This window comes from Drosophila mauritiana, chromosome 3R (genome assembly GCF_004382145.1).
Source record: "Drosophila mauritiana strain mau12 chromosome 3R, ASM438214v1, whole genome shotgun sequence".
Classification (NCBI taxonomy): domain Eukaryota; kingdom Metazoa; phylum Arthropoda; class Insecta; order Diptera; family Drosophilidae; genus Drosophila; species Drosophila mauritiana.
In genome coordinates, this window is record NC_046670.1 from 24,064,938 (window position 1) to 24,087,523 (window position 22,586).

Sequence of the window (22,586 nt, forward strand, 5' to 3'; positions counted from 1 at the left end):
ATAGACAAAATACAATAACGGTAACTGCTAATTTACAGTATTTACAGCTTATACACAATATAGAGCGCGACGATCCTAAATGAGAACTATATACATACAGCTTGTGCTAGCCAAGGAGTAGATTTCTTTTTATATATATCATTACCTTTAAATGAATGTAAATGCGCGCCTGGGTTACACTAAATATCACACTGTGTAGGATGTTGCTTAGCGAAGAGAAGAGTTCGGAATTACACTATCTAACTTAAATATTTTGGGCTTCCACATCGACATGGCACTGCGGAAAACGCCTGCCTAACTGAACTTTTAAGCTTGATCCACAAAAAAAAAGTTATTCTTATAGAGAACTGGTTTAGTATTAAGATAAGATCAGGTATACAAATAAATTGGCCCAACCCGTGGCCATGAAATGCTCGATTAACTAGCCAATTTATTTGTGTACCTCATCTTTGTCTGAGAGACCTGGACTTCGAACTTTACGTTTTCAACAGAGCCACTCCGTTGTGGCGCACCTCAGTATCCTTAACAATATCCTAGTTTTAATTACGCTACTAATGCACTTGGAAATAGCGCCCGTGCTGTGGCAATTGGAACTTTGAGCTGGCTGTGGGCGGCTGGTTGGTTTCTTGATTGGTTGGTTGGTGAGATCACGGCTAAACCATCACAGTGGTGGCAAGGACATCGGAGCCCTCATCGCCCGAGGAGGGTGGCATGGACTTGCAGTTGATCGACCGCTTGCCAAAGTCCTTACGCGGACTGTCCAGCGAGCCCACCGTGTTCTTCCGCATGTCCGAGTTCTGGGTCTTGTGCAGCAGAATCTGTGAGCTCCGCTTGTGCGCCTGCTTCAAGCCCGTACTGGAGTCCAGCTCACGCTCGAAATCGCATGGCGGGAATAGTGGCTGCGATCTGTGCAAGGCGGAACTACTAGCCGCCGAGGCGGCTAATTCCGGAGCGGGATTGAGGCTTAGTTCCATGCCGGTGGCCGCCCGCAGGGAGCTGGTGCTGCCCTTCAGCGGATTCGTATACCTTCGCAGATTCTCCTCGTTCTGCAAATTATTGGACTTTTCCTCCTCGTGACGCAGTGCATCCAGCGAGGGAGTTAAGTTCATTCCCGAACTGGTGCGATAAGCCAGACGCTGTTTCCAGTACAGACTGATGAACACCGAGAATCCCACCAGGACTATAAAGACACCGCATAGCACTCCTATCAGCAGACTGTGACCCGATCCATCAGCTACGCGGGCCGTTTCCAACTTGACCTCCACAATGGAGGTGAGGGCAGCCAATTTGGCATGCTGCAGCTCCAGTTCCTTTCGACGCTGGATGCCAGTTAACTGCCTGGAGCTGAGGAGTTCTCCCAGCAGACCCACCGCCACTGGCAACTGGGGATCATTTAATTTACTGGAGGACTAAAAGTACAAAGAATAAGCAAAAAGGTGTTTCGATTAGATATATACGCTTATGAAAATTGAATTAGAATGCATAAACCATTTGAAGAACTGTACAAATAACTTACCACAGTTAGTTCAACGGTATCATTGGTGCCCGTTTTGAGATCGCAGAGCACCATAAGCATTCCCGGATCCTGGCCAAAAGTACTCGCCGGCTTCTTGATCAACTGGGCAGCGAGCAGCACCCTTACCAGGGAGCAGAGACCCTCCACCGAAGCTCCCTTGCCTACTCGCTCCAGGGCCAAAAGGATGGTGAGTCGGGCGCAGTTCTCATTGACCACGGCCTGATTGGGCCAGCAGCTGGATTTGGCTGGCAGTCGGGGTGGAGCAACCCGACGCGATGGTTCCAGTGCCCGGCAATCTCCACGAACATTACAAGGCGATGACAGGCAGGTCTCACTCAGTGCCGGAACGCACACCTCGTGCTGTTTGCAAACACCGGACAGATTCGAGGACTTGGAGAGCGGATCCACCTTATAGCAATTGGGCAATCCACACCAAAGGTTCGTGCACCGAGAGGTGCCGTTTTCGCAGACACACGCATTGCAGTTCTCATCGTCTTCTGTTCTTCCGGTTAGAGCAATATCCAGCCAGTTTTGGCTTCGGTTCAGAGCAGTATACGGAGAGATAGTGTTGCTTGCGTTCTGGCAGGCGGACTTGGGATCGGAGAGCACTAAAAATGACATAAAAAATAGTATTGTTAGCTTGCTATTCAACACTCAAATTATATTTAAGTCCTTAAATATTTATAAAAGTTTTAAAGTAGCGTAGGCAACTTACAAATTTCACATCGCAATCCATGCCTTCCTGGTGGGCAGATGCAGCTGTATCCTCCGATTCCGTCGATGCAGGTGGCACCGCCCTGGCAAGGCTGTGGCGAACACTCGTTCACATTGATGCGGCAGTCAGGGCCGGAGAATCCCTGAGCGCAGACACAGCGGAACCAGCCCGCTCCCGACTCGCATGTTCCGCCATTGTGGCAAGGCTGCCCACGACACTGGTCAATAGCCTCAGCGCAAAACAGACCAGTCCAACCTGGCGCACAGCGGCAATGCGGCTGCAGAGCCTTGTCCGGAGCTCCAGGCATGCAGGTACCGCCATTCTGGCACTGACCGGCATAGCAACCTGTAGCGCGCTCCGAGCAGCGTTTACCTACAGGGGAAAATATAAATTAAAAAAATTAGATTTAATTTCGAATTTGTGCAATTGGTTATGGTTGCCCAGAAACAAAAGACTTAGGCAACGAACTTATTGCGAATTGTCCAAACTTGTTACCCAACTAAACCAAAAACCAATTCTTTATATTTGTTTAGCATAAATATACTTCCCAGAAACGAAAGACTTAAGCAACAAACTCATTGCGAGTGTGGGAGCATAAATCCATAGAAAGAGGATTGCCATGACCGTTGGCTTGGCTCGAACTAATCGAAAAGTAAAAGTGTGCCGACATAGATCGATGTGACTCTGACTGTATCTGTATCTGTATCTGTATCTAAACTGTGGCCAAATCTATGTTCATTTTCTGTATCTGTGTCTGTGACAAAAAAGCGAAACGCGTGAAATATGCAAATCGCAAATTAAAAACAAACATAAATCATGGCAAAGGTTTGGCCTAGCCGCGGTGGGCCCCCCCAGGAGTTTTTGGCTGCCACATGTGGCAAATACATTCGCCGGCTACAAAGACTGCGACTAAAGCGCAAATAGTTTTTTTTTTTTTAAAGCTTCGCGGCTCAGCCGCATTCGCTTCAATTTGAGGCCGTAATGACTGCCGACTTTCAATGTTCAAATAAATGCGACCGACCCGATCGTGTGTGTGAGAGCGTAGCGCTCTTAACTTAACGTGGCCAACACTCGTCTCGCGCCCATTTAAAGCCCCCAAGCGTTGATAATGCGCCAGTCAGTCAGGCAGTCGGCATACAGCAGGTTTTTATGCCCTCTCGGCAGGAGTAGTAAAAACTACTCGGTGAGGTTGTTAATTTTAATCGCATGGTCTAAAAACACTACTTGTAAATTGAGTTTGGCATAATCAAAAGAAATAATTGTTAAGAAAATGTGTGTTAATTATTTTGAGTATGTTTTATATCTATGGAGTTTTTTCCCCATTTAATTATTTAATTTCGATTGATTGCTTCGATATTCCTTCACCACTTTCACTGACCCCACTAAAAGCGGTCTGTCCCTAGGGTATTTTGCCAGCGGCTTAGCTCCACTTTTGCAGTCTGCACTTGTTGCAACGCTTTGACGTTCACTTTGGCGGTATATGGCCGCTTAAAGCGCACCCGACTCAACCCGGCTCAGTTCGCCTCAGTTCAGTTCGGTTCAGTTGAGTTGCGATGAGCTCGCAACCTGCCCGACTCATCCCAAATCATCTCATTCCGTCGCGACTCACCTGTCCAGCCCGACATGCACTCGCATGTAAAGTCGCCGTCGCCGTCAAGGCAAATTCCCCCATTTCGACAAGGATTCGGCGAGCATTCGTTGAGATCTGCGGAAAGTTAATGAGTTTGCCGTCTCTGTGCATCGGTGGGTTGTGCATCGGGATTACTCACTGTGCTCGCAGAAGGTGCCGGTGTGGCCCACATGGCATTTGCAGAAGGTGCCCACGTCGCTCATCTCGCAGCTGCCGTGTCCGCTGCAGGGCAATCCGCTTGGCTTGGCCATCTTCCTCGTCGTTGTCGCCGTTGTGGTGGTTGTCGTCGTCGTTGTCGCTGACGTCGCTAGGCTGACATTGGCGAAGCAGCCCTCTGTTGGATTGGGGGACATGATTAGGCTTATTAACGCAGGGTTACACTCGAAAAAATATATGAAAGTGTACTCAATTTTATATGTCTATGTAATATAAAAGCCCTCCAAGAAGTATACTTTCTTTTAAAGAACAATTTTGGATTTTGTATACACACATATTTTTCAAGTGCATGGCCGTGGCAGATCTCGTCTCTCGGAAGACGACAAAAAGCTGGCAATCTGCGATTGATGAGCTTAATGATGTCTTCATCGGGGCGAGATCGGTTCCCATGGCCTCTTGGCGGTCTGTGCTATTTTTACTCACCGTTGCAGGGCGGCTGGGAGCAGAGCGGACGCAGTTGCTCGCAGTGCTTTCCGGCGCGATCCGGAGGACAGTGGCAGTAGTATCCTTCGGGCGTGTTGAGGCAGTGGCCCTCTAGACATGGCGACGGTGTGCAGTTCTCCTTGGCCTCCTCGCACAGAGATCCCGAGTAGCCCAGTGGACAAATGCAATTGAATTTGCCCACCATGTCCACACATTCACCACCGTTTCGGCACGGGGAAGTGGCGCACTCGTCGATGTCTGTCTCGCAATCGCGACCCGTGAATCCAGCGGCACAGGCGCACCTATAGTCGTTGACCAGATCGATGCAGGAGGCTCCATTCCGGCACTGACCCACACAGTCATCCAGATTCTCGGCACAGGTGACTCCGCCCCAGCCCTCCTTGCAGATGCAGGCAAAGGAACCCGGCTGATTGCGACACTCCTTGGCATTGATGCAGGGTCCGATGGCCATGGATGTGGATGCCACCGCACTGGTCAGAGCGGCCAGAAGAGCAGTACTGCTCAGATTACTACCAATGATCGCGGTGGCTGTGGTGGTCAGCAATGCGTTCGCAGCGATTCCGGCGGAATGCGGCGCTTCGCACTCGTTCACATCCACCTGACAGACATCGCCATGCCACTCCGGCGGACATTCGCATCGAAAGCCACCGATTAGATCGATGCAAGTGCCACCATGCTCGCAGGGACCCCCGGCGCACTCGTCGATATCTGGAAAGGAATGAGGGGAAATTCAAGCAGATTGTTTAAGTGCCATCGAGAGATAAAGTGCAAGCACTGTGGGAAAATACTTCCCAATATCACCACAATAAATTGAATATATATTTGAATGAATATTTTAATAATTTCTAGGATAGTTTTAGAACTTTCATGATCTTGCTGATTTTAAAATATGGTTGCTCTTAACTCATTTAACTATATGTTTATTATTTTCCATTTTGACACTAGCCCTACTTTTCTCTCCGTGAATGTGTTGATTTTGCTGCTGAGCTCTCGAGCGGCAGAAGCTTGAGCAGGTGGCTCTTAGCCCGAGCTCAAGTCATTGAACTGACTCGCGGATGGGCATGGGTATGGGAGCTTGAACCTGCGTGCCTGGCTTATCGGTTGCCTGAAATCTTCAGGAGAGGAGGCTTCCTTCTCAAACCCCTTTTTTTATTTCCTTCAGCAGCACGCAACTCATTTGTTTGTATTATGGAGGGTCTGATAAGAAGGGCACCCCAAAAATAAAGTTCTGACCCTTCGCTGCCCATTAGGCCGTAAATAAGGTCAGATTGCAGATCAGCAGCAGTTAAGACAACTTTTGACTCAATTAAGCTATATGAAATATTACTTATAAGTTTCCCACGAAATACAGAAAATATTTACGACTGATTGATACTTTCATATCACGGACTTTAAGCCACTTTAAGTGACAATAATACTACAATCAATCCATTAATATGCCAGTAAATAAAGTCAAGCTCTTGCCAACAATTGAAGGCCCTTAATTGGCATGCCAAAATGGCCAGTACAGATGTAAATCCTTCAACGCCGCCGACTCATTCGTTTTGGGAATGGCAACTCAATTAGCTTACGGCTTATTGCATTGGCCAGCAAATAGTTTCTGGTGAATGTGTCGGTCGTGCTCCAATTGGAATGCAAAACCGAAGCGAACCAAAAATTTGCCGGACCACCGTGGCAACAACAATCATAATAAGCCCATACCCAAGCCCAAACCGAAACCCAAAGCCAAAGCAAAAGCCAAAGCCGGCAACAATAACTGGCTGTGCGTGCTACGTTTCATTTCATTCCATTTCATTTCACTTCATTTTATTTCGCTACAGTCAAATGCGTGTGTGCTCAATTGCATGATCGAGCGGCAACATTGCCGCACAACAGCAACATCAGCGGCAACAGCCACTACCAACTAACTTGGCCAACTGGCCGGACAAAGAGCCCCACATTCGGCTGAGCTGTGGCTAATCGCGTGCTGTGGAATAAAATTAAATCAAAACTCACTTATTTCGCATGTCGGTCCCGTCCATCCGGCTGCGCAGTCGCAAGTGAAGTCGGGGGCCAGTTGCTGCTGCAGCTGCAGCGAACCTAGGGACACCAATCCCGAGGAGCTGCTGGCATTCAGCGCCTGCCCCTCCGGCCGCAGGTGATCCAGGCTGCGCATCGAGCTGCTGCGTCTCACCGGCCTGCCCATGTTGCTCCTGCCATGTGATGTGCGATACACTTGGGCCTGAGTTCGGTTACTCGTCTGCAAAGATAGCCGGATACACTCTTAAAATAGGTTCCATAAGATAGATAGATAGATTGCTGGTACATAATACAGATGGAATAGTACGGATAGAAGATGCAAGGGAACATATCTTTAATAATTGCCTAGAGAAGATTTCTTCTTTTAAGCTAATCTTGTTTTCTTCAGATAGTTATAGCACTAGTTTCTCCGAGTGTCTTGTAGATAAGTGCTGATTGGGGGGCCTCATCCATAGCGTATTAAATTAGTTTATGGCACTGCGAAGAAGTGCATAAATCTGCGACTTACCTTGAGTGTGCATGTGCCGCCGTTGCGGCATGGCCTGGTGGCACATGGGTGCTCCACGATCTCGCACTGCTCGCCCGAGAGGCCCTCGGCGCATGTGCAGCGGTATTTGTCCGGAGCGGTATTCTCGCAGGTGCCGCCGTGCTTGCAGGGTTCATGGGTGCCGCAGAAATTTAAATCTGTTCGATGCGTAAAGCGAAACTATGAAATATGTATCACGGCATAATGGGGCATTGATATTATCGATGATACCCCATACCCCCATTCCCACTTCAAGATTCGCATTCGGAGTGGTAATTGCCAGGTTACTTACCTTGATCGCACAATATGCCACCCCAGTTGGTGTCGCACACGCATTTCCAGGCGCTGCCGTTGCAGGAACCATGTTTGCAGCCGGGATAGACCATGCACTCGTTGCACAATGGACCCCGCCAGCCGGGTCTGCATCTGTGGATTAAATCGAAGTTTTGATGAGTCTCTGCGTCTGCTTTCGCTGATTGGTAAATGGAGCATAGAGGACCCTAGTCCATGGGGTTAGCTCAAAGTTGAAGGATTCAGCAGCTTGGGAAAAGAGGTTCCTCCATAAATATACCAAGCTCTGATTGCAAAATGGGGCATCGCAGACCTTGGCCGAAAGGTGATCTTCATTGGATGGGGCACAAATGAGAGTGTTCGGATTTGCATCTTGGGAAAATCCAAGATGAGTCAGATTCGCAAGCGTAACTTTGATTTCAAAATGGGGTGTGAAAGACCCCAGCTAAAAGGTGAGCTTATTGCATGGAAACATGAGATGGCATCCAGATTTTATCTGCAGCTGGGAAACTTTTTAATGTTTCCCCATTCGAAAATTAGTTAGTAAAGCACCTGTCTTAGTTGAAGCTCTTCTAATTATTGTATATTGCAAAATAATAATAGCCATTTATATGGCAGGCCTAAGCCATTGGGTTTCGAAGGTTATCTGCATCTTGGGAAAACATTCACCCATTATTCATTCGGCAATTTGGGCTCCGGTGTTTCTTTACATTTCAATTTGGCCTGGGAACGCATTTGCCTCTGGCCAACCACCGAATTGGGTCACTCTGAACTTTGGCCTTGATGCATCAAATGCTAAAGTGGCAGTGCAGCCAGTCGGCCACTTTGGCCACTTTGGCCACTCCGGCAACTACCATAGCCGTTCCTGCTCCAGCTCGGGGCGAAAACTGCGATTTTATCGCTGCAACACGCCAAAGTGCAGCGGGATCAAAGTTAGCCAGCCGGGGCCATCGACTATTGAGCCTTTGAGGCATCGAGGTATCGAGTTATCGCCCGGCGAGGTGCTAACTCTACAAGCTCCGGGCATCACGTCATGCTCGGCGATAGTCGACATCGCCGTTCGATGTCGGTAATTTATGATTTCATTAAAACGGCAGCCTCTTGTTATCTGGCTGCGAATCGGCGGCTCTGGTTCCACCGGCCTTCCCGGCCAGCAAATCGCAAATCGCAAATGGGCCAGCAACGTGCAAACAGCAAAAGTAATTTTTCTTCTGGCTTATAATTGTTGCGGCGCAGCGGAAATCTGCAGACTTTTGATGTTTTCTAGGCCACACTAATTATTGCTATTTAAAACCAGGACGGGAGGAGGTGCCCAGAGCGGACTGGATGGCAGAGGATGCCTGACAGAGCATCATGATGCAGTCGAGAAATGCAATCATGGCCGCCGGCTCACGTATTCTGTGTTACGCTGCAGCATTAACAACGGCAACAACCACTGTTGCCGCTGCAGCTGCAACTAATGCAGCAGCAACTATTGCCGCTGCAACTGCAACAGGAACAACCGAGGCACAAACGTTTTTTCGTGCTGCTGCGGTCTTGGGACTTGCAACTGCACTGCGAGAAATTGGCTGTATGAGCAAAAGATTAACGTTCTATATTTAAAGATTAAAAGTTTGAAGCTTAATACTTATCGATCAAGATATATTTAGATCTTAAAGTTAGGGACCATTAAACAGTCACTATATTCATTAGTTTCCAAATGATTTAATTTGTTTTTCAGTACATTTTCTGTCGAAGCTCCTTGCTGCGCCAGTCGCTCCATGTTGCCAACGTCTGAGCATGACCGCTCCAAAGAGGCGGCCTGCAAATTCTAACCAAAAAAGCGGAGCAGGGGGAGAAGGAGCAGTTCCTGGCCAGATCAGCGCTTGGCCATCGTGCGGGCGTTTGATTAGCCTGCTCTTTGGCCGCGAATCGCATTGGTACTGGCACTTGATTGCAGATTATATGGCTGGTTACAACTTTATAGCACTCGGGTTATCTCCCAAATGGGCAGTTACCGAGTGCGAACAATTTAATAAGGAATGCGGATTGATTGGAAATGAACCGATTGCATCAGTTTCAGCTAGTTTCCCATTTCATTTTAGTGGCAGAGATGGGAACAATTCAATTCGCGTTGGTAGTGGTTTTTTAGCGTAAAACCAAAAGGTTTATGCTCATAACTTAATGAATTCCTATCCAATTTCATTTTTAAAACCAATTCTGAGCTGCATTTCACTTGTACAATTATGGCAAATTCAAATTATACATGAAAACAAAAATTAAAATTTTTGGTATTTTTTGAAATTTTGACGATGTTACCCCTTACCAAAAAGTGAAAAATTAAAAAAAAAATTTTTTTTAAATTTTTTAAAAGTTTAAATGCAAATCGTTTAGTATTCAAAATTGTGTTAAAAATATTCGTATCTTTTTGATTTATCATTATTTTTGGAAGAGTTATGAGCTCAGGACTACCGTACTATAGCGTTTTTTGGTCAAATTTTGAGTAAATTTCAATTAATTTAATTTCTGAAACAATTTCTAAGCTGCTTTTGACTTATATAAACTTTGTACATTCAAACTTTGAACGATATAGAAAATAAATTTTTTAACGATTTTTTGAAAATTTGATGATGGTACCCCTTATAAAAATGTCAAAATATGAAAAAAAAAATTTACCCCATTTCAAAAAAGTTGGAACACAAATCGTTTAGGCATCAAAATAGTGTTTCAAAAATGCATACCACTTGCATTTACTTTTTTATTTGGCTGAGATATGAGCTTAGGAATTTCAGAAATATGCAGTTTTTTAATATTACTCTGTTAAAAGAGAAAAGCCACTTAAATCTGCACATAGTCGTACAAATAACTATAATAAAACTCCGTGATGTCTCCCATCATTGACTCGACCATCGACTGATTGGCATTTTCCTGAGAGAAACGCTGCCAACTATTTCACACATTTAGCAACGAAAAAAAAAGTGGCACTGAATAAAAAAGGAGTAGTAAAAAGCGCCCCATGTGAGCTAAAGAACCCATTTCTCTGCCACCGATCTCGCGCAAAAAGAAACCACTCTTGGCCATTATCATAACTGTGGCCTGGACTGGCTGTCGATTTTGAGCCAGCCGAGTGGTGGCGACTCGGTGGCCAGGGCCATTAAGGCGGCCCCAAAGTTTAGTGGCCACATGCAAAAAGTGTCATAATCACATCGTTAAGTGGGGTGGCAGGGGGTCGTAATTACAAAGGTCTGCCATCTACTCTCCACCGTTTGATATGGAGTGTGGAAAAAAACAGGTTGGTTCATAAGCTACTTACTCGCATTCCCCCGGACGATCGCACTTGCCGTGGACGGGGTCGCAGCCCGCCTTGCAGATGGCCTCCTCGCAGTTGACGCCCTGCCAGCCATTCAGGCAGAGCTTCTGACCCTCGGAGCCGCAGGCGTAGTGACCGAACTGATCGTCCCGCGGACGGCAGAAGGTCGTGCAGGTCGTGTTGTAGTAGGTAACGGCGCATTGCACCCGGACACGGTAGGTGATCCGCGCGTTCCGCCCGATGTGGTCCAGCGTCTTCCACTCCGGCGACGGCAGTATCACGCCCGAGTATGATGTTTCCTCAATTAACCTCTCCGCATCTGCATTTCATTTCATTTCGTTCGGTTGTGGAGTTGGGTGTTTTTCGGGTCAGGATTGCGATGGGCGGCGAGCGCGGCATGACAATTGTTGTGGTGGTTGTCATCGGATTCGGATTGGGATTCGTTGTTGGTGGCATCAACGTTGGCGTTCCGGTGGAGCAGGGGCAGGGCGGAGGCGAAATGGGATGTGGGCAGGAGAATTTGAGAATTTAGTTAGTTGTTGGCACCATTTCGGGCGCTTAAGGATGCACTCAGAGAAACAATAGGGCAAAACTTGGCAAACAATTTAGTGGGTACTAATGTAAGTTTACATGAGTTTCTCTGAGTGTTTTCCCCTGCGTCGTCGCTTGCTAATTAAGCCAAATGCCTGGCTGGCGAACAATAACGAGCCGCGTGCAACAAGCAACATGCAACTAGCAACTTGCAACTTGCAACACGGGGCTGTGGTAACGAGCACAAGTCTCCAATTGCCACCGCACTTACCTGGATAGGATGTGTTGTACATATCCAACGCCTGCAGTATCAGCGTAAACGACTTCTGTAATTGAACGTGAAGAGAGAAGGAAAGGTGGCATTTAGTTTGGAGTCTCTTCAAGTTTGACTCTGCGCTGACGCTAATGGACAGTTTAATCTCAGGCTGCCCGCCATGCAAATGAAGACAACAAAATACAAAAAGCAAAAAAAAAACCCAGAAAACAAACAGCAAACCAAACGAGCAGACGAACAAAACGATCAGACAACAAACAAAGCGAGCCAAAGCAAAACTAAACACTTTAATTTCACGCAGGAGAAGCGGACTTTCTAAACAGACTTTAGTTTGGCCATGTCCATGTCGCTGTCCATGGCACTGCAATTGGCCAAAACCAAATGCGAAATGCAACGCATACCCAATTCTCTTTGATTTCTATATTTTTTTGCAATTCATACACTCTCCGAGAAAGTTTTTTAATTTTAAAAAGAAAGAAAGGACTTTACTAATAAATTCCTTTATCAAAAATAATAATGTGAATGTAGAAACTAGAAAACCTTGCAAAATTACTATTACTATCCTAGAGCATCCACCATTTCGACCTTAAAAATCAAGAGTTTTCTCTGATTTTTTCCAACTCCTATGCATGGGCCCATAAAAATTGAAGATCCGATGTTTCTTTTTTTTGTAATTTTCGAGCTGTAGAAGATTTCTCGTTGGGCAGAAAGCAATTAAACGTCGACGATGTCTGGATGCCGCCGCTGGATGCCAGGAAATGCTCATTTAGCAGTGGGAGGCGGTCGCCAGTGGAGGAGGGATGATGGACAGATCGCCAGATGGGCGGGCCAACGAATGGGGGGATTCCCATATTCCGGTGTAATTGCCCTGGCGACGCGACACTAAATCAGTCCAAAGCAGACATTGGCTAATTGCAGACGGATCAACATCAGCGACAACAACTTGACACACTTTGCAAATCCATCCATCCATAAACTGACCACCCTGCTATCAAGTTTCCGAGCTCCATTCAATTTCCACGCGCTGCCATATCGCTGTCACTTAAGTTATGTTCCGGGCTCGAGCTAAAATCATGATCCGTCTGGATATACGGATATATGTATATATGGCCAGCGGAAGCGTATCAATTGAAAATGGCGAAGCGTTTGGTTTTGAATTTCACAAAATACGAGATACTAGCCAATGGGAGGAAGTTTCGATCTATATGAATACAAATGGAGGCGGATTGGGTGAATAAGATTGATTTGAGCAGGAAAATTAGTTTCTCTTTTACAAAGTAGCTTTCAGTGAGACAATTCTGAATTGGCCACCGACATGTTTACACAATGTGAAGAATCTTATCTTTTGGCCAAAGCATATTCAGCAATGGAAGCGATGGGTTAACAAAAGTGTTTCATCTCGAGCAAAGTGAATTTTGTGCGGGTAGCAAAATGGATCAAAAGCCCACAGTTTATTTGGGCAGTCATTCATTGATCTTGAGCAAAAAGTGGAACAGGCACCACAAATACCACTCGAGATCGCTCAATGGCCGCGCACGCGCACTCCAGATCTTCAGGTCTGTGGAACTCGGAAAATATTGTCAAGTGAAATTCGTTTGGCTCTGTTCGGCAGTTCGAATGCTTCAGGTGGTTAGTGGTTGGGTTGCTTGGTTGGCTGGGAGAGGGTCCCTTGGTGAAGTCGGTGTTTGACAGTTACATCGAAGGCCCGCCGATGTTATATGTTATGATGTGTGCTCTTGAGGCCGGGCTCAAGTATTTCCTAAGTCATGTTTATGAGTCTTAACATGCCATTCACTCAATCAGCAGCCGGAGAAGAAGTCATTCAATAAAAAGTGGGACAATCGCGACCATATCGGCGGCGCTTTTTTTTCTTGATTTTTGTCTTTCGGTTTTTGAAGATTTTCATGAGTTTGTGAAAGGCTTCTTGAGGGTGCCTGGCAGCCAGACAAACTGACTAACCGACTAACTGACTGACTGTCTGCAGGCGAATATTACGCTGGCGGTATGCAGAATTCATCGCGTATTCGTTCGCCTTCTGGGCACCCAGTCACAGCTTCGAGACACTCACATGTGAATCGCGGAGCCAAGGAGCCGAGGAGCTTGGGGAACTGGGGGAAAGAGCACTGGCAAAGGCACAAGATTAAAGCGAAACCAAAGCGAAGCGTAACGTATCGCCATCGCCATCGGCCGAGCGACAAGCGCGACAAGGTAATGTTCCCACGAAACAGGTTGTCCGCACTTCAGGCCACGACTTTGCTGCTCACGGGGGGCGGGGAGGGGGCCGGGACTGGTGGAGGCACAGAACACAGGCGAGCCAGACGAAAGCCCCAAGCCGCAAGTCCCAGCCCAAGACTAAGACCAAGCCAAGACCCAACCAAGAGCAAGACCAAGACCCGGCTCTGACGCATGCCTGCTCCCCCGCCACACCGCACCGCATCCCAACCACAGTGGAACCTGCCTAATGTAAACGACGGCGCATGCGCATGCCGACGTCGACGTCGATGTTTTGCTGCACTCGAAAAATAATTAAATTAATTTGCTGTTCAATTACACAAATTCCTGCGACTTGAGCCCATATATTAATGAAAAATGTCATTTAAAAGTAGGTTTAATAGCGTAATCAAAAGTGAGTTTATGGTTAAGCACGATTCAATAATGTTCTTTTATGGCTTGCACAAGAAATACACCTTATTAACTGGATTGCAATTGTGAACTGTCATAAAATCTATGAAATATATAATGAGAAATATTTAATAGAAATTGAAAACCTCCAATTCTTTGGATTTCATTTAAATGAATAGATCATTTGTGTGCAAGTGCTGCAAGCCGTCGTATTAGTTTGGACACCGATTTGGCCAAGGCGTGTAATTGTTAACCAAGTTGGCTTTGAACAGCACCAAAAACAGCAGCTAACAACCGTCAGAACAACAGCCGTACATAACAACGAAAAATAAAAAAGAGCAAGAGCAAAACTTTAATTCAATTCTGCGACTACACCCAGTCAGGTTACATTTTTACCTTAGCCCAGTTAAAAGAACTCAGCTGGCCACGTTTATTTTATGTTTTATTTTCTCGGTCCGAGTGGTTTTTTTCTTAACCATTTTATTCCCTCCCAGTTTGGCAGTCATAAGCCCGCATTATGCTCACTTAATTAACCGAAAGCCGCTTAGGAGCTGCCCGGCAAAGAAGTATAACATGGAACATGAAACACAATTTTTAATTGCTTTTTTTTCGGCTACCGCCGACAGAATCTCCGCAGACCAAGATGACGATGGGCTGGCCAAGGGTCTTAACTCCAAAGTGAGCTGGTCGAGACGCGATGAGTAAGCCGCTTTTGGTGCTAGCCTTGGAATTTTCACGCCCCATGATTCTGGTGCAGCCCACGCTGGAATTTTTGGCCACAGGAAGTAGCGCAGAGAATCCGCTCGTTGTGGAAACCCCACATAGACTATGCCCCCTCGCTTAATTTCTCGTTTTTCTGCTGCTTTTCATAAATACATATTTTTATCAATCCGGCACGAGCTCGGCTCATTCACATTTCTGTTGCCGGCTAGACCTTATCGCCCATGGAGCGTTCAGTTCAGCTTGGCCGCTCTCCAGGCGGAACCGAGCTATCTTAAGTCGAAAGAAACAATAACGAAAGCTGCCCACAAAGTGAGAGGAGAGCTCGTGCCGAAAGCGTGCGTCTTGGTTGCAAAGGGGTAACATGGATCGGAGTATATATAGTATTTATGGGAACTGCACTTACCGTCCAACGAAACGTAAAGGGCAGCACAATGGCTCCCACACCCGGATCGCTGAGCACAAAGCTGGAGCCGCCCAGTATCTTGGTGGTGGCGTTGCCGAACGAACAGCCCGTGGATATGCTGGCACCCTGCTCCGTGGTCTGGTACTCCTTCAGGCACAGCCGGAATGCCGTCGTGCATGGCGAGCAGCCTGAAATTAGAATTCCAGCACGGGTTATCATCACACTCGCAAATATATATATTTCATATACTATGGAAATGCAGACTTTGTTGCCTCGGAGATTGCATAATTGCCCGGCATCGTTAAATACAAGATAGAATATATATATATTACTACAGAACCAGAAATATGCAGAGTGAAAATTCTGCTGATAGGCAAAAGAGCCTTGACCTTCTATTTCGGGTAAGCCAGATAAGAAATATCGGAGAGCTCAAGAATTCAGATGGAATCCAGAATTTGCATAATGTTTTATGTTTATATGTTTAAAAGTGTGATAAATGTAATGGAACAATTGAAAAGTTCGTTACCATGCCAAAAGTTACTGCATTCTTACGAGGTCTTAACTTTCTTTGACCAGCAAAAAAGGCGATGAAAAATCTTGCTTTTAATAAACTCGAAGATGGACTTACCTATCGTCTTGGTGGCTCTAAGTTCCGCTGGCATGCCGCAGCAATAGCCGTTGAGTAGATGGCTGTTGGTATTTGAGATTTCTAATATTTCCAGCTCGAAGTTACCAGCTGCGGATATCTGTGATGGAGAACATGGGCAAAATTAACCAAAAAACGCAGAGTATAATGAAAACAAGCGTCGAGTTCCCAAATCGATTCAAATCAATCATGACCCATAACGAAGACACCCCTTCCCCCAAAAAAGAGTGAATCCCAATCGAATAGTACCCTCCCCTCTGAGCCAATCCTCCCTGCCCAGCTTACATTCCAAATCGAATAATATGCTCAACACTTTATGGATCTGATCCCAGCTCTCGTTCGCCGGTTGTAAAAGCTAATAAGCCACCTAGGGCGCTCTGATTGGGCTGCGGTAGAGGTTTTAATTAAAAACAAAAATAGATGGATCGATACAAGAGTGGAAAATCAGAAAAGTCCGATGAGCATACCTCGTAAAAGTGGTAGGCAAATGAAAGGAGCCCGATAAATCTGGCAGCAAATGAAACACGAAAATAATGAGAAATATTTTCCCCACAAAGCGGCTTAACTGTTCGGTTTGGCTCACTTAATCAAACGAGATATCCAGCAGTTTGTATAATTTAGAATGGCTTTGTGCTCCAACTGGAATCTGTGGGCCCGGAGTGGCCACAAATCACGCGGCCATCGATAGGAGCATTTGCCATAAAATTAATAACACATTAGATCGCCAATCGGCGATCTCTCGCACTCGAACGCTTCTGACAAATGGCACATAAAGTTTAACTATTCTTCGGCCAATCGCTTATCATAATTTAGCCAGGAGGCGAGCTGCCTCCTGCATCTGGAAGCCGCATCTTGACCATCAACTTTGTAGTTTAGGGTTCATTACCGGCCGGCGGATGGGTTCTGCTTCGCGGAAAATATGCTAATGAAAACCTGGGACTCCTGCTTTTATGGTTTCATATTTCAGTGAATTTATTGTCATGGTCTTTGGTAGCTGGCAGTGTTGATAAGTTTATTAGAAATAAATTGCAATTTAGCCGGGCCTCTCGGCTAACGGCATCCACCAGTTTTGAGTCACCTGCAGCTGCAGATGGAGCCTCAAAAAACAGAAAAAATAAAGGCCGACAAAAAACGAAACTCCAGCTCAAAGCCACATGCATTGTTGATCATGCCATAGATCAATCAAATGCAATCCCCTCCGAACCCCTCGTCTTTCAACGTCTTGGCTTGAGTTCGGTCTCTCTTGGCGTTTTTTCGAGATTTCCTTTTGTTTGGGCCTCAAACTCGAAGACTCCAGTGCAACCGGGTCCTCCTCAAACTGATTGGATTCTTGGCCGACCATGATCGAGAGATGCCAAATGGAACCGGTTCTGGCTGCTTACTATTTATTTATCACATTTCCTCGGGCCGTGCTCCTCATTCATGAAGCAGGTGCATCCGCTAATATTCCGGACAAACTTTGACGTAATCAATTCGATTAGATAAACCACCAGAAATACTTAAGGAATTAGTGCCGGGGCGCCACATGTAAACTGGTGGAATATGGGAGCGCTTAATGAAGCCGACACACGATGTTTAATGTGAAATTAAATTTTAATTAAGTCTGCTGTAGACAGGGAAGCAAAACGAATCTTGGCCATAAAGCCAACTGCAGCTCGTCGACGTGGGAGCTCGATTTCGCCAACTCACATCTGATTTTGGGCTTTTTATGCATATTTCGCAGTCAGTTTAATACGCAGCTTATGATCAATAAATGTCAGCTCAAATGAGAGAGATCCTCTGCGGCTTTTCGGCTTTTTAGCCTTTTCCCAACTTGGCATCCCAACTTGGCCGAGTAACTGGGTTAATTTCAACTGACATGGGACCATGTGAACTGAGGCGATATGATCGCGGATTCGCTTGACCAGTTGACTGGCTGGTTTTCCCTGGAAGTTGCCCATAAATCGTCGCTACAAAATATTTAACTTTTATTTACTTCATTAACAACTAAATAGTTGCAGTGGGACCGAGGTGGATCTTTGCTGCCGGCGACTTTTATCGCCTCGCTTACCCTAAATCAATGCAATCCCCTCTACCAAGTAGATAAATGTGTGTAATCAATTTGATTGCCCCACGGTCGGCCACATCCCGGTATGCTCTTCTGGGGACTGGGACTGGGACCTGCATGCTCCTCGGTTTCTAATGTCTGGCTCTCGAGATCTCTGGCGTATTAATCAAATTGTTGTTAAGACCCCTCCTTGCCCAGCCCCGTTCCTCCAAAACTACCTATAACTTTCCGGCCAACGATTAATTTTTATGTATTTCTGAACCGTTGGCTGCCGTTGGCTCTCCGACTCTTTGCCTTTTTAATTGCCGCTCGGGGCATCTCCGCTGGCATCTCAATACATGTTTAGGCACTTTGTGTAACACTTTATGACGGCTACACCCCGAAAACCACCTAGCTCCTCCGATTCTCGACTACCGTTGCCATGTGGGAACCATTTCGTAGAGATGGTTCTCGTAGATAGAACTGCCCACTAATCTGGCGGATCACTTTTCGAGGGGTCCTCCTCCATGCGATCGTATTAAACTCAGAATTCTTAACCAGATGCTTTTTCTAAAACTCGAGAATGACTTTATTTAAATGCCAGTTTAATCGTTAAAACTTGAGGAATATTTGGACTAAGTGCAGGTATCAAAATGCTGGTAGATTTGTGGAAATTTTAAAAGGTAATGGATACATCAATTTAAAAGGAAAATGAATCCTCTATTTCACTCTCAGCATATTCAATCTTATTAAATTACGTAAGGCTGTAAATGATTTCTGTTTGTTTATGCGTTCTAAGAATCTTGTTTATTGACATATGCTTGATTTACTGCTTTGAGAAAATTCCAGCGTAAGAGCTCTCATTAAAGACAGCTCTTCGGGATGCGAAGTTGATAAATCACTCAAAAAAATAAACCCCAAAATCATCATTATTTACGTCCCCCATCAAAACTTTGCCCTCAGCCATTGCCAATTCGCATGGGTTGAATCAACTCTGGCTGTTTTCTTTTGGCCTTTTTGCCAAAAGACACTACACCCGCATGTATTTGGATCTGGGGCTTTTTGGGATTATTGCTTTGGGGATTCGATCGTTTTTGCATGTTGGCTGCTTTGCTTACCTTATGGACTAACAGTATTAAAATTAAAGCAATTAAGTTGCAGGCAGACTTTAATGATCGACAATCGCGGATCGTCGATGGCAGGGTCGCGATTTTGGGTGCCCGATGCCTCGGACGCTGCCTTTTTGTCGCCGTCTTCTTGGACATTCCCAGGCTGTCTGGTGATTCTATTGTTGACTCCGACGACGACAACGACGTAGACGTTGCTGGTTTCCGCCGAAAATGTTTCCTAAACATTTTGTACATTCTGGGGGCGTTTGCGAGCGTGATGCTGGTTGGCGATCTAGATGGAGTTTGTTTCGGATTCACTCTGGTCTGGATTGGCACCACACAAATGTAAATTCGCTGGGCAGCCTTAATTAGCCCATGTATGCAGATTTTGGTGCCTTTGTTTGTTTCTAAGTTGCCACACTACACTTGCTCTGGATAGCTGAATAACTGGTCGTACTCTGGATGCTGTATCATTTTCTCCACTTTGCCTTCGTTTTGTTTGGTTTTGCTTGGATAATGTTGTTATCACACACAATTATTATTTATTATTTATATGGACCTTAGTATGTGCTTCTCTCGTTTTTGTTTTGTTCACACTTGACACTTCCACTTGATAGGCGCTGATGTTTTGTAGATCTTTAGCTGTAACAATTGTCGAAGGAATTGGAATTGAAACGGGCTGCGCGAAATCTATTTCACTGTGCATCATCAACGCTAATTGACACGCAGATGCCACTGCTGCAGTTGCAGTTGCAGTAGCAGTAGCGGCAACCGCAGCAAGCCGCAACAAGTGCCACCAGCCACCGCAGCAACATTTACTTTTGCCAGACCGCAAAAAGCGGCAACGTGCAGCAAATGCAAATGCAATTCAATTTATGTTAATTTAACGCTGTTACTGCCGCTGCTGCTGCTGATGCGGCTGCTGCAGTTGCTGCTGCTGCGACTATGGAGCCGTGTCTTTGGCCACAAACAATTTGCATCTTGTGCGCATATTAATTTACAGATATTTTCACTCTTGCTCACATTACTCATTCTTCCTGCCCTCTGCCTCTGCCATTCCGGCCAAGCTATCCATCCTCCCATGGCCTTTAGCCCCCCAGCCCGCCCCGGTTCCTCCTGCTCGGGTGTTAATTGTCCATTTAATTAAGTAATTTGCTTGGGGCCTCCTCCCGGCTGGGGCACGGAACGGAAGTCGTTGACTTTGAATCGAAACCCAGATGCTGCCGCTCTTGCTCATGCTGCTGCTGCTGCTGCCGCTGATGTGGATGTTGCTGCTGCTGCTGCAGGGCATGACCGGAAGTGGCTTTTGCAAGTGGATGATGCAGCTACCTCCCCCTTAATACCCCCTAATACCCCTGCTTTCACTCTTCTCTCTTGGCAATTTGCAAAACGGCGAATGAACTAGTGGCGGCCTCAAAACTTTATTGTACCCTGTATCTATTTCTATTTCTATTTCTAGTGACTACTGGATATACTCTGATTTATCAAATAATTGTGCAAGCAGATCCCCGTCTTGAACATAACGATCTGAATAAGCTTTGGACCGTGCTAGATCCGTAATTTGTTGCATATGGTAAATCATTGAGCAGTGCATCGAGCATTTTCCGCGCTCTCTTGATCAGGGGCTTTCCCATGCTCGTACCACCCATTCAGAACCACACTGATTTCACAATCTCTCTTTCTTCAGCTGCACGGAAGAAAACTACAGCTTCATGAATACTATATATTTCATCTATTTATCTATATAACAGATTCCAGATTCTTTAAATTTAGAAACAAATACGTTTTAAGCCTCGCTTTTAGAAAGTCAAATACTTTGAAAAGGTTGTTTGGGAACCCCACTTATTAAGTTCTAGTAGAAATTTCTCTATGTGCGCCCATTATTATTATTTGTATTATCTGCGTGCATTATGAACTAGTCGGCTGTTTTCATTCTTTCTCTCTTTCACTTGGCATGTTTCAATTCCGCTTCGTGTGCTTGTGTCCCTGTTTTTTTGCCTGTGTGCGTTATCAATGGAGCACACTGTGGCCAGCGATTCCCCCGGAATGGGGCACTCGTTTTCGCATATTCACATTGTTTGCACTTTTACTTTTCGCCTTTGATTAAACACAATTTTGACGGCATTGTATTTTGATATATTAATGTATTGTATTTAATTGAAAGGTATTTCCGTTTTCCTTGGCTCACACGATCTGGGCTCAGGAATTAATCACACACTCTATGGAAACACACACATAGCAAAATGTCGGCTGATTGTCGATCTTTCGATTTGCTTTTCTTCCACCGAGCATTTGTAGTTGATTGCTCTTCATCATTTGTTGTAATCAGCAAGCAATTTAATTCGATTGCGGCACATTAAACACTTTCACAATTGTTATATGGATGATGGTCGGTGGCGTTCAGTTTGGGTACACAATAATCCAATTCGAGGAGGGGTTTTACCGTTGACAGAAAAGGGGCTCATCACCGCTCGAAGCACGGCGCTCGACTAAACGCGTTAACCGAATCCTGCGGCATTTCCAGCCCTCGAGCAGCATCCATTCACGGGGCGGAGCAAGTCACGCGAGAGTGCTGCGGTTTTCGGTGGTGGTAAAGGTGGTGAGGTGATGGTGGTGGTGGTGGTCTGCAGTCTTAAGAGAACTGTGGCTCGGTCCGAACCACCGAAACCGCTTTCAAAATAAACTGGCGACGACTTCCGCTGAGTGCTGCGTGCGCTTCAGGCTTCGACTAACGACTGATTGCCTCTGGGCACAAGTTGCCGTCGATCCCGAGAGCTTAACTCGCAGCGTTTCTCTCTGTGCTTCTCTTTGGAGAAAACCAGTTTGCTCTTCGAGCCGTGCTCTTTAGCCAGCCGCTGATTGGTCGTACGACTGTATATAGCCCCGGGGCCCGGAATCTGAATCGGAATCGGCAGTTAATGGAGTTGCTGCCGCTTCGGCTGCTGCACGCATGCGCGCCCGAGGCTCCCGGCTGCCCTTTTTTACGATTCCAACTTAATTATGCCAATAAGTGCATTCTGGGACTGTGTGTGTGTGTGCTCCAGATCTAGTAGCTCCAAGGGACTGGCAATTAACACCTAATATGAAGGAACGCTCCCACAATCTTTAACGCGTGGGAACCAAATCGAAAGATACTAGCCCGGCCAATTATTAACCACACAGACAGAGCGGCGACTTCCATCCAATTATCTGCTGGCCAAAAGTGTATAAATCAAATTTAAATGCAATTGGCCTATCAGTGCAGCCAAAACAAAAGACTTAAGCAACAAACTTGGCAATTACATGCGGCCAACAAGACAGGCGGCAGCATCTTTGTTGTTGCTGCTGCCTGCCTTACTGTTGTTGTTAGCGGCTCATATTTCTTGAGGCGCATATCTAAATATCGAATCATGTTGCTGATTTTCCATTGTCTGCCCACCACAGCAACAACTGCTGCTGCCTCAACAACTGCAACAACACATAGTAAATCTCATTGTGCCGTTGTGACATGACTCTTGTTCGACAATAGATAAAACAAATTGACTTGGTGTGTGCCCAAAATGTCTTCTCTAGCCGTCTTCCCTGGCCATTTGGGTCTCCATCCTCCTCTATTTGGTGGGCGTACTG

At 46.0% G+C, this 22,586-nt stretch overlaps 1 protein-coding gene across 1 annotated transcript; it reads right to left on the bottom strand.

Annotated features, from left to right (window-relative positions):
• Nucleotides 1–510: 510 nt before the first annotated feature.
• On the bottom strand, nucleotides 511–21,721 carry LOC117142782 (protein serrate). Its single transcript, XM_033306973.1, has 15 exons — nucleotides 21,424–21,721; nucleotides 18,990–19,622; nucleotides 15,828–15,945; nucleotides 15,200–15,387; nucleotides 11,449–11,503; nucleotides 10,650–10,965; nucleotides 7,359–7,492; nucleotides 7,049–7,224; nucleotides 6,517–6,760; nucleotides 4,501–5,229; nucleotides 4,001–4,195; nucleotides 3,841–3,936; nucleotides 2,232–2,603; nucleotides 1,517–2,124; nucleotides 511–1,409 (listed from the first exon to the last, which is right to left on the bottom strand). Exons 2-15 carry the CDS (start codon nucleotides 19,233–19,235, stop codon nucleotides 654–656), a joined length of 4,233 nt encoding a protein of 1,410 aa, XP_033162864.1. The 5' UTR covers nucleotides 19,236–19,622; nucleotides 21,424–21,721; the 3' UTR covers nucleotides 511–653.
• Nucleotides 21,722–22,586: the final 865 nt, after the last annotated feature.